Below are 12,500 nucleotides of genomic sequence, written 5' to 3'. Positions count from 1 at the left end.
TATGGAGAAAGATGATGTCACACTGTCACACTAATTAACCCTCTAGTTAAAAACAAAAAGAATTTGATTTTACACCAAATGAACCTTCTAGTTCATGTAAAAAGGTGACGTGGCAAATGAATGCTCTTGATAAACAAATTCATCTCATTTATTGGAGGAAATGATGGCAGTGCACACAGACGCGCCTTGCAAACAAGTGAAGTGCCGAGTTAAATGACAAACCAGGTAATGCTGCTCTTGGCTGCTCTTTGTTAACAAAACCAAACTACTAAATTGGCGGTGGGGGTAGATGATGCATTTGGACGCTGTTTGTAAACAAACGTGGTGGAAATCTGCCACAACATTTGCCGTTTTGAAGTCGTCGACTTACGATCCTGATGCGGTGTCCCGGCGTGGCCGTGATGTCCCAGGTGCACTCCTTGCGGCTGGGGTACTTGTCGGGCCAGTTGGGGCTGCTCAGGCTGCCGCTGGGGCTGTGGATCTTGTGCTCGCACTCGGCTGCGCACACACGGAGAGGAAGTTGAAATCAAGGCTGCACAGGAAGAGGTCAAAGGAAATGGAAAGGGAACGGGAAGCAGCAAGCGGTAGGCGTTGGGGCTGAGGGGCGGGGGGGCACGCTGACAAGCTGAGTGTGAAATAGAACACGCCAAACAATCCGGACTGCAATTCCACGCACACTTCTCACAATGGGCACCGTGTCACCATAAGGCAGCGGCACCACTGGAGCGTAGCAACGTGAACGCAAGCGTGCCGTGCTGCGTTTCGACCGTACACTCTTGAAGATACTTGGCCCATTGGACGACCTGCGCCAAAACTTAGACTGACCCACCTTCCTTGCAGTCGTGCTTGTTCTCGTGCAGCACGAAGCCGTGGCGACACTGGCACACGTACGAGCCCACCGTGTTGACGCACTCGTGCTGGCAGCCACCGTTGTCCTTGCTGCACTCGTCCTTGTCTGACACAAATGCGCGCAAAGTCAAACAAGGTTGCAAATTTATGGGCGACCAGTTGTTTCGAATAGCAGGCAAAGTTGAGTCAATAGAGAAAGAAGGTCAACAAAACAAGCAACCGGTTTACAATGACGTCACAGAATGGCAGCCGGATGGACCAATCAGCATCCTTTGAGGAGATATTCCCTAGTTTTGCCATGATGTCCCCTTTGTGTCCTCTTTGTGATGTCCAACGTTTTTCACACAATGTTTCACTTGTATGTCCCATTATTCCCCACATGTTCTATTTGTCCAATAGTGTGACTTTTTATGTCCTATTTGTCCTGCCGTGACCTCTTTTGTGTTCACTCGTGTCTGAGGATATCCCGATTTTTATCCCATTTGTCCAACTTTGTCCCACAATGTCCTCTTGGGTATGGTTGTGTCCCATTTTTTTCACAGTATCCCACAATGTCCCCCTACTTAGCCCCACCCCTCTTTTCATGTCCCATTGGGTCCTCTCATATGTCCCATTTTGTCTCCTAGTGTCTGTTATTGTCCCCCTTTTATGTCCCACTGTGTCCCTATATTCCGTTTTATGTCAATCATGTTCCGTTATGTTCTCATGTACTCCAGTGTGTCTCAAATGTGTCCCACTATATCAATTTTTTGCCCTATAGTTGACAATAATGTCCACTTTGGTGTCCAATTTTATCCCAGAATGTCGACTTTTATGTCCCATTTTGTCCCGCGCTGTCCATTAATGTCTTTCATTTTCCTCTTAATGTCTCCCCACCCCATTGTGTCCCTTCCTTTTTTCTGTGTGTGCGTGTGTGTGTGTGTGTGTGTGTGTGCGTGTGCGAGTGTGTGTGCGTCCGTGCGTGTGTGTGTGTATACTCGAGATGTGGTATTATGTTGCTATTGTGGGCCCAGTCTCACTGTATCACTGTGTAAGGAGCTTTGCCGCTGATGCCAGACTGCACGTTCATCGTAGCAATCCTTAGGTCACCGCACACACACACACCCACACACACACACACACACACACACACACACACACACACACACACACGCACACACGCGCACACACGTTTACCCTCACGTGGATTACACGTGTGTCTGTGTGTGTGTGTGTGTGTGTGTGTGTTGGAGAGGCGCAAAGGGACCTCACTGAAGCTTTTCTCACATACGCCCACACACGGCGACGTTTTGTTGCGTCACTGCGCATACGATAGGCGAAGAGAAAATGTGCATCAGGATTGCTTTGAAGTTGTCTTTTTGTCCTAAAAGTCAACAAATGATTCCCCACTTTGAATGTGCCGAGGGATATTTGTTGTCGTTTTTCATTGGGGAAATCAAAGCATTGTCCCGTTGTGTCCACCTGGATTGTTGTTTTTCAAATAAAATTGTATTTAAAAAAAAAAAAAAAAATCTGCCTTGAATTTTTATTTCTCAGAAAAAATATTTTTTTAAAAAAGGCTACAAAAATTTTGAATATAATTAAAAACTATTTAAAAAATAAGTATAGCGCTACAATGAAGTATCAAATATTTAGTGTCGGAAGTTTGACATTCATGTGAAAATATTCCGACTTTATTTTCAAAATATAAACATCTGTTCACTATTTTATATTCAAAGTTTAAACATCTGTTCACTACTTTATATTCAAAATATAAACATCTGTTCACTATATATATATATATATTTTTTTTTATTGTTGTTTGTGTGACGTTACAACTGGACCTTTATTTTATTTTTTTATTAAAAAAACAGTATTTGTGTTATATTATGCTGCATTATGCTTTGTTCCATTACGTTATGCTGCGTAAATATGTCATATTATGTTTGTAATGCACGGGGTTGATGCTTTCTGCGTGATAAGTTACGATTTTGCATGTTATTTTACATCACGTTATGCTAAGCTACATTACCTCATGCTACATTACATCATACCACATTACACTGTGCTATGTTACGTTATGCTTGGTTACATTATGCCAGGTGTCATGACGCTACGTTACACCTTGTCACATTATGTTGCACTACTTTTGTCATGCTACGTTATGCTTCACTGTTTTATATTACGCAACACACGGGAAGGCACAAACAATTTGGTGTCCTTACCTGAGAAGAAATGCGCCTTGAAACCTTTCTTGGACACGGTGTTGTCCGACTTGAACTCGATCCTCATGTTGTTGTACTGCGACGTGATGACTTCAGGGACCTCGGTGCCGCAGTATTTCCCGTGTAGCTTGGAGTCGGGCGAAAGGCCGCTGCGCACCTCTACATAGTCGTACTTACACACCTGAACACACGGTGACGTCACACCTCCACAAAGTGGCGCCACAACAAAAGGCGGTGGCTGCACTCACCTCGTTACCCTCCAGCTCAAAAGCCTCAAACTGCATGGAGATGCGATACTGCGTAGGGGCCACCACGTGCCACACGCAGTTCTTGTTGGGTGGGTACTCTTTGGGCCAGCCCGGCGTGCTTATGGTGCCGTTCAGCTTGGACAGCAGACCCCCGCACGCCGCTGTGTGGATGTAAGGGTGCATTTTACGCCTTTAGCCAGCTTTCCTCCCAACACGCTCCATCCATCGTCATCGAAAACCAATTGCCTTATTTTGCAAGTCTTCCTTGTTACACTACAATGGCATTCAGGAGTGGGCAAAAAGTTGCTCAGGTAAGCCTTCTCCTCCAAGCCCGTATGCACTACATTGTCATCAAAGTTTGGAATCAGTGAGCATGCTATGTATTTAAGTATAATTATACAGCACTTTGTCAACTTTTGCACTTCTCCGACCGGTAGCAATATTACAAAATGTCTTCGCCTTCCGGAATGCACCTTCTTCACTCCCCTACACACTACACACACACAGTTCATCATGACATTTTAATCATGTTATGAGTTAACCGATATTAGTTAACTGATTTTTACACTCAAATTACATTGAGGAATCATCTTGTCTTCACCTTTAGGCATATACCTTCTACACTCCCCTACATGCTACATCATAATCGAAGTTAAAGGCGAATGCACAACATATTGTTTAATCATACAACTTCTTTTCACAATTCTATGACATTTAAGAATGTTTAAAAAAAATCAGATGGGTGAGCTTCTCATCTTTCGGAATCTGCCTTTCCACTTGCATCCACACTACGTTGCCATCAAAGTTCTGGGGGACTAAACAAGTCATCTTTACTTTTAAAGTTGCGAGTTAACTGATATTTACACTGACACTACAGTTAACCACGTTAACCGTTTCCCCATTAAGGAATACACCTTCTCCACTCCCCTACACACTACATCATCATCATCAAAGTTGAGGGTGAGCATCTACATTTTTGACCATCAGCCAGCCTCTCTCTTGACACACCACCGTGTCAAAGTCAAAGCTCTACTATCAAGCGTGTTACCTTCGCAGCTCTTTTTGTCGGGCGCTAGTTCGTAGCCTGGATCGCAGACGCACTTGAAGCTTCCCAGGGTATTGACACATCTCTGCTCACAGCCGCCATTGTCCGGCTTGGAACACTCGTCCTCCTCTGGAACACGCAAAGCATGAATACAAAGAAGGCTATACGCGTTATATCAATTTTATGGCCATGTAGGGTGTAGTTTGGTATCTTTAGGACCTTGTGCGGGGGAGTAGGGGGGTAAATAATAATTCAGAATGTGTCACAGTAGCCATCGGAAAAATATACAAAATTACACATACAACTTTGGAATCCAAAAACAAAAACGGAGGAAAACAAGCGCACCTTTGAAGAAGTTGGCGGCAAAGCCCGCCTTGTTGACCGTGCCGTCCGATACAAACTTCATCCAGAGCGTGTGCGCGGAGGAGCGCACGTCCTCGGGTTTTTCGTAGCCGCAGAATCGACCAATCAGAGGGCTTGTTTCCAGGGGGCCATCACGCACCTCCAGGTAGTCGTACGCGCAGCTGTCGTGTCGCTCGATCTACCCAAAATAGAAAAAAAAAATAATGTCACCACTTGTAAAAAAATATAAGAAACGGTATCCTGTATAATAATAATCTAAAATATTGGATTTGTCAAGAACATCCTCCTCACCAAAAGTCAATGATTAAATTAATGTGATTGTATAGAATGAGGGCGGCCCGGTAGTCCAGTGGTTAGCACGTCGACTTCACAGTGCAGAGGTGCCGGGTTCGAATCCATGGATTTGTCGCGACCCTAGTGAGGATCAAGCGGTTCGGAAAATGAATGAATGAATGTATAGAATGAATAAAAAACTGTACATAGATAGAGTCAACTAGCTGTCTTTTTGGGGGGGGGTGGAAGTGATTTAATAGCTGCATGGGGGCTCCTGAGACATTCCCACGCACACTCGTGAGATTTTCCTGGATTTTTTATTTTTTTTAATCCGTATGACTTCACCCGGGGCAATCGGCATAGTTTGAGGAGGACGCCCTCAGACAAGACAGAGCCAAGTCACCACCTCGAAGGCTTGGAAGCTGAGGCCCACGTTGTATCCCTCCGACACGGTGATCCTCCACACGCACTCCTTGGATGGCCGGTAATCGTCGGGGTAGTTGGGGGACTGGATCTGTCCCGAGTCTTTGTTGATGTCGCCGCCGCAGATAGCTGCACAAGCGCATGGCACGTCGTGCGTCGGAGAAAGAAAGGAGTCATGTGAATATTATATTTCATGGAGTGCGTCTACAGTGTAATCTGGAATGTGAATTAATTTGATTCCAAACTAGAATACAGTGGTGCCTTGAGATACAAGTAGTTCCAAGACCACGCTCGCAACTCAAAACATTTGCATCTTTCTCCATTGAAATCAACGGAAATGCCAATAATTTGTTTTCGCATCTGCCCCAGGAAACAAAAATATTTGTGCTATAAGAATATAATTTATAAAACATTGAGTAATCATTGAATTAAATAGAATGGTCGGAATTAATTGTGCATCATGAGTCAATGTTGCAATCGAATTCATTGTGCTGCTCCTTCTGCCTCACCCACAGTGACCACTGGGTGGCAGTGCAATACTGCAGTCAAGATACTAGTGCGTTCGCAGATGCCATGAATGTCAAATTAGCAATTCGGGGATACAAATATATGCCCGTGACGATTGTGATATTTTTAGGTTGCGTTCATAAAATCTAAACATATTTAACATTTTGAGTTTGAGGCAAAAGTGTTTGACAAAACAAACGGAACCAAAGTTTTATTTACCTTGTTTTGTTTTGTGTGGGCTGATGTGAAAAACGATGGAACCTGTAACTCAAATCCATGACTTTTTTTTTTGAGGATCTATTGCACCTCTGGTATGTTGATGGAAGTGGAAAATTACAAACTAGTTTTTGTATTTTGTTACCTTCATAAACGGCAGCGAAGCCTTTCCCCACCCAGTTGCTGCTGCTCCGGAATTCTATCCATATTCTACTGTCGGAGGAGGTCAGGACGTCAGGAAGTTTGTCTCCGCAGAACCTGCCTGTAGCGCACGCACACGCACATGCACGCGCATCCCATTTTTTTTTCATGACTCACCACAGTTTTTAATTGTTGCGCGCGCGTGTGTGTGTGTGTGTGTGTGTGTGTGTGTGTGTGTGTGTGTGTGTGTGCGCGCACGCGCGCACGCGCGTGTGTGTCTGTGTGTGTGTGTGTGCAAGGCTCTGACCCAGCAGAGGAGCTTTCCTCCAGTAGCCGTCGCGCACCTCCATGTAGTCGTACCAACACAGGCTGCTCTTGTACAGGTCCATGGTGGTGAAGTTGAGCACGATCTGCGCTCAAGTGAAATCGAAGAGGAGAAATGTTCTTTTCTCTTTGCGTTGCCAAAACCTTATTTCTGAAATGTGGGTCACAGAAGTGTGGCTACCTTCTCTCCAGGTGTAACTGATATTCTCCACACGCAGTGAGTGTATGAAGGGTATCCATTGGGGTAACCAGGAGATGAAAAGTTGCCTGTGGAGTCTTGCAGCGTCTCTCCGCACGCTTTCAGACGCGCACGTTTGCATTGACATCACATGTTCAGACAGAAAACAATAGGAAGAGAACAGAAAATCAATTGCATTGCTTATTCTGATTTACGTTTGCGTCCTTGATTTGGTAACGAAGGAAGAGGCTGCAATGAGTGACTTTTTTAATCCAATATTATTATAATTTTGTTTTTTAGTCATGTACCTTGACAAAGTACGACAAATGCATCATCAAAATGGTTCATTTGAGGCTTGACTTGATGTTTTTTTTGTGGCGAATTTCTTTTTGACATCATTGATGTTGGAATTTTAAGGATTTTTACGGCGGGGTGGAGGGGCGAGCAGGGACGGGGGATATCATCAGCTGTCAGCATCGTGATACAATAATTACAGATATAGAAAGTCTTCATCAAGACTTAAATATGAGGCATGAGATTTTTTACCTTGTCCCAACTTGTGCCAATCAAATTTATTTATTTATTTATTTATTTTAAGAGCTCTTGTGCTGGATGTCATTCAATTGTGAAGGTGTACTTAATGATTTGGCCGACATGTGCACAGTTCAGGCTCTCAGTTCATGAGACAAAATCTGCCGGGACTTGTGTGTGTATGTGCGTATGTTCAACAGATGAGATCGTAAAGCTGAGTGACAAAAACAACCGAAATTGACGTCAGCGTTCCTAGTCGGGGACCGAAGGGATGCCTGAACGTGCGCAGGAAGCCTCCGGAACACAAAGTCTGACGCGTGCAAACAGACACGCAATCACCCTACGGAGTCAGTTCCACTGATGAGCTCATCTTCCACACACACACACACCCACAAACACACGCACACCCACACGCACGCACACACACACACACACACACACACACACACACACACACACACACACACACACACACACACACACACACCCATTACACAATGTAGCAGTGTCATACGTAAATACGGTAAGTACCTGGACATCGATAGAGCTTCCTTGCCTGTGCAATGTCTCCTTTACTGAGTCGAGTCCGCTGGCCAATTGCAGGCCGGATGCCATTTTCATCCCTGGATGGAAGAATGGTGTCAAGGAACATCCCCCTTTAACACACACGCACACAAAACAAGCACAGTTGTAAAGGATTCAATCCAAAACAGCAACATTAAAGGCCAGAGTCATGCAAAGGCCGAAACATCGGGAACACCTGGACAATGGAATGGAAGCGAAATGATCATAGATTTTCACGTGGACATGTTTTTGGGTTGCTGTGTCCGCAGGTGGGGGCAAAATTGACAAGACTATGACAGATCTCAATTGTTGCCATCAAAACCTTTAAAATGAGGTATGACTCGATGCGGTTTGTTGCCAAGTGATGAATGTCCTGGTTTGACACGGACGAAATCTTGACTCGAGCTTGCCCAAAAAAAAAAACATTTTTGACAGTGGCATTATATTGAGAAAATAATCGCAAGTCTGGAAAGGTCCTGCTCAAAGGCTTTCTGACAAGGTATGACTCCATCCCATCGTATGGGATCCGAATGATCATATCGTGCGGTTTACCGTGAGAAGGTGTTCCTGGCGTAGTGCATAATGCTGTCAAAGTCGTACGGCTCGCCCAGAGAGTTCACCTCACCCGGCTCCATTTTCAGGAAGTTGTACTCCTGACCTGGGTGAACCGCCCACACACAAACACACACACACACACACACACACACACACGCACGCACGCACGCACGCACGCACGCACGCACGCACAGTCGAAAAATGTTTTGTTAAATTAGCAGGTGACCATATGAGTCAGGCTTACTTTCTAAACTGGCAAAAAAAAAAAAAAAAAAAAACATACATCACCAATACTGAAGGAAAATAAATGCCTCCCTCTACTAAAGGCCTCCCTTTTCCCCATGAAGAAAGAAAACAATGTCATAAGTCATAAGTATCGCATTTCCTCAAACAGCGGCTGTCCCGTTAAACACACGCCGTGCCCCGGTTGTGGTCGTTGGCTGCACCACCCAAATAGAAAAAAAAAAAAAAACACCTCCCTCAAATAAACTGCTGCCTTTTCCCAGTGAGGTAGATCCCCTTTTCCTTGAAACGGGGATCTAGTTAGGATCTAGCCAGGATCATTTTGGGTGGCGCGGTCCTCACCTGGTTGGATGTTGTCGCGTATGATGGTGACGTGGTTGTCGCGGTCGGGGCGAGTGTGCTCGTGCCAGAATCCGATGACGTGGCCCAGCTCGTGCACCACGATGCCAAACTTGTCGCAGTTCTTGCCAATGGAGATGGCCTGGGGCCCATTGCCGCGGCGACCCACATAAGAGCAACACCTAAGCACAGTTTTTGGCAGCCGATTATCCCTTACATACTCTTCATTTACCATGCACGTTCACTATGTTCCACAGGTTGAGATTTTGCATTAGATTTAGTTTTTAGTTTTCATCCCGTTTTTTTTTTCTTTCTTTTTTTTAAAAGCATTATTTTATTTTGTTCACAAAAGCTTTATTTCGCCCCATTTTTGTTTTACTTATTTTGTTACATTTCTGTGACTCTATTTACCTTGGTTCTGGAGCCATTTTTTTGATCTGAGCTATTAATTATTGCATGTACAGTTTCACCATTTCCACCTTGATTTACGTAATGCAATATTTGTGTCACGTTAAGAAAAGTCCTCAAATTTCACTGCGAATTAATGACAGTCTGGCTATTTTTATTGCTGCGAAATGTCAAAACGGGTCAAATGTGACGGGTTGGCGGGGACATGTTACGCATTTCGACGGACACGCGCGCACACACTCACGCGTGGTCAGGATTTCCTGCCGAGTACTCCATCCAGCTGAGGAAAAGCTGCAGGATTTATTTATTTCCATACAACGCTCGGCTCGCGCCACCGTTCATAACTGAAAGACGTTGCACAAAAGTTCTCCTTTTCTGGCTCGCCAAGATATCCGTGCCAGGCGGCGACCAAATCTGATTAAAGTTCTCCCGTGAGCTCGGATCGGGATCTGGCACTTTGTTTCTTGAATTTATTCATCTGTGCGGTGGCGTGATCCGTGCCGTTCACTTTTTTTTCCGCCACGCGTTTTTTTTTTTTGTCCGTCTGTCTGTCCACCCCCAATGGCGCACGTGGATTAGTCCAGCCGATTAAAAGTGTCTAATCTCTGACGTGGCATCATCATCGTCGGTTCACATCCACGTCTTTAACTCGCCTGAATGTGTGCAAGGATTAGCTGTTTTTTTTAATCCCTTAAAAAAAACCAACAACAAAAAAGAACAATATATTTTAAATGAATGAATGTCATCCCCATGCGAGGATTAATAATTGAGGAACTGCTGATGTTGATGTAAAAAAAGACAAAAAAAAAGCATTTTTGAAGCATCCAGTCACATTGCTGCGATCTCGAAAGAACAATCTGAACAATCAATTTCAAAGAAATGTGTCGACAAAAGTGACAAAAATCCCGAAACAAAACGAAAATTTATTTTTGAAAAAAAAAAACAAAAAATTCAAAGCAGGCATTTTTTAGGAAACCCTTTTAAACGGCGTGCTATAGCATCGTTGTTTCTATTTTAAATCAAATCACATTTAAAATGTGTTATTTGTTCACGATGTGTGCTTTGACTTGGATTACTGTGATCCTGAAATTTTTGGTTCTTGCTATCAGTTGAGATCAGGCATGAGCACGCGTAGCAGCTAGGTGGTGCTCAAGCACCTGCCCTTTTGCCCTTTATTTCTCCAACACATTTATGTCTTCGTTCCATAATTTTCACAATAAATAACGTCTCTGAAATATTTTTATATTTTTAGGTTAACTCACAGTGGATAAAAAATAAATACAATTGAATTATTTAGCGTGGTCTCAATTTTGTCCATCACAAAAAAAAAAAACTGCCATTTGAACAAGGGTGTGTAGACTTTTTTTTCATACAAACTAGCTTCCCTTCACCTAATTGTCATAATATTGACTGCGTTAATTTTGTTTGCAGGAATAAAGACTCACTTTAAACACATGCAACTGTAGGAATAATTTTGGCAATGCTGCCCGATTCTTGGGGGCTTGATCACCTGCCCCCCAAAATGGCGGCGCACGTCCCTGGTTTCGAATTATGACCACCAAAAATGATGTCTTCACGTTACTTTTTCAAGAAACGTCAGAACAGATTGCTCCGAGGTTGCAGAAATAACTTGGAATCCCACGAAAGTTCTTGCAACAATGCACGTAACGTGTAACAAAAGAAAAAAAAATGTGTTAATGTGTTATATGTTGGGATACATCAACGAGCATTATAGGCCTCCTTTTAGGTCTTTTGGCTTGGTGACAAATGAAGGTTGCAAACACTTTAAGATGCCGACGTCCCGCTGTTCCACCAAACAATACGCTCCGCAACACCGTGAACACACACGCACACACACACATGCACACACACACGCACACACACACACACGCACACACAAGGCAAGCGTATAAACACTTAGAAGCCCGCCGTGTGATTGGCGGGATGTGGAAACAGGAGCGGGACAGGAAGGGAAGCGGAGCCATTGTTGAGTGAGCGTATCGTCTCACGCTGTGACAAGGTCACTACTGGGGACACGCATGCAACGATGTACACACAAAAAAAACACACTAATGGTGGGAAGTAAAAAAACAAAACAAAATTATAAAGAGACTTTCTCACTGTAAGTATTTTATCTGATGTATCTTTCCTTAAGTATTGATTTTTCTGATGACTTTTTATTTTTACTCCCGACTAAGTTTGTAAAAGTGTGAACATTTTCCGGAAAGTTTTCTGTAATCTTCGATGGAAAGTCAACAAACAATAAACATGAATCTAGACAGATGAATCATGATATTAGTAGGAGTAGAACCGTGTCAAGTTTGATATACAGTAAACTTCTCTCCACCAGACGTTGCAGATTCAGTCCTGCTGTTTTGATCGGGTGCAATTCCGTTGTTGACCACTCGACGGCGACGCACTTACTTACTTTGAGTAAATTTTAAGGAAGAAGACCGGAACAGTCAGTGTTTTAGCACAGTCTCGTTTTGGTTGAAAATTATTGAACGCCAACAGTTGTTATACTGCTTTGTACACCGACGGAAAGTGCCACCTATGTTGATCTTTGGGCATGATTATTGATGTAAATCTTGAGATGAATCATTACGTTTTTTTTTTTTTGTTTACTGAAAACACCTTGAGGGAACGGTGCGCTTGTCCTTTGCGCTTGCTCTCTCTCGCGACGTATTTGTTGAAATGTGTTTTTGTACACCGTCTACTGCCATCTATGCTCGACTGATCGGTCAAACAGGTGAAGGAGCCGAATCAATACATTTACCAGTCTTCTTATTACTAGTTTTTTTTAATGTTTACTTCCACATACTCACCCACATGGTCTGTAGGTGAACACGATGTAGCTTTCTTCATCGGTCTTCTCAATGAAAGTCACACAGGTTTGTTTCTCCCAGTGACGCATGGCCTGCTTGAACATGGCCCTCTGACTCCCTGTGACACACACATACACACTTGCAGTGATTTTCAAACTGGGGTCTATGACCTGTAACTTTGGGTTTTGAAAACCCACACACACACACACACACACACACACACACACACACACACACACACACACACACACACACACACACACA

The 12,500-nt window shown here is 43.8% G+C and overlaps 1 protein-coding gene across 2 annotated transcripts in view; it reads right to left on the bottom strand.

The window, feature by feature from the left end:
• The window catches only part of tll1 (tolloid-like 1), a 32,490-nt gene that overhangs the window by 5,598 nt on the left and 14,392 nt on the right, over nucleotides 1–12,500 (bottom strand). Inside the window, exons 5-18 of one of the 2 annotated variants that reach the window (XM_019862607.1) lie at nucleotides 12,237–12,354; nucleotides 9,007–9,185; nucleotides 8,419–8,524; nucleotides 7,834–7,925; nucleotides 6,775–6,890; nucleotides 6,577–6,679; nucleotides 6,274–6,390; nucleotides 5,389–5,534; nucleotides 4,692–4,887; nucleotides 4,350–4,475; nucleotides 3,302–3,462; nucleotides 3,054–3,234; nucleotides 830–955; nucleotides 371–498 (exon numbers count right to left, since the gene is read on the bottom strand). In XM_019862607.1, the coding sequence (XP_019718166.1) occupies nucleotides 371–498; nucleotides 830–955; nucleotides 3,054–3,234; nucleotides 3,302–3,462; nucleotides 4,350–4,475; nucleotides 4,692–4,887; nucleotides 5,389–5,534; nucleotides 6,274–6,390; nucleotides 6,577–6,679; nucleotides 6,775–6,890; nucleotides 7,834–7,925; nucleotides 8,419–8,524; nucleotides 9,007–9,185; nucleotides 12,237–12,354 (1,895 nt within the window). Of the gene's footprint in view, nucleotides 1–370; nucleotides 499–829; nucleotides 956–3,053; nucleotides 3,235–3,301; nucleotides 3,463–4,349; nucleotides 4,476–4,691; nucleotides 4,888–5,388; nucleotides 5,535–6,273; nucleotides 6,391–6,576; nucleotides 6,680–6,774; nucleotides 6,891–7,833; nucleotides 7,959–8,418; nucleotides 8,525–9,006; nucleotides 9,186–12,236; nucleotides 12,355–12,500 lie in introns of both variants that reach the window. The other variant, XM_019862606.1, reaches the window with a different exon arrangement.

Source organism: Hippocampus comes, unplaced genomic scaffold (genome assembly GCF_001891065.2).
Source record: "Hippocampus comes isolate QL1 unplaced genomic scaffold, H_comes_QL1_v1.1 scaffold7, whole genome shotgun sequence".
Taxonomy (NCBI): Eukaryota; Metazoa; Chordata; class Actinopteri; order Syngnathiformes; family Syngnathidae; genus Hippocampus; species Hippocampus comes.
Note: the sequence above shows the minus strand (reverse complement) of the source record. Positions and strands in the feature narration are given on the sequence as shown.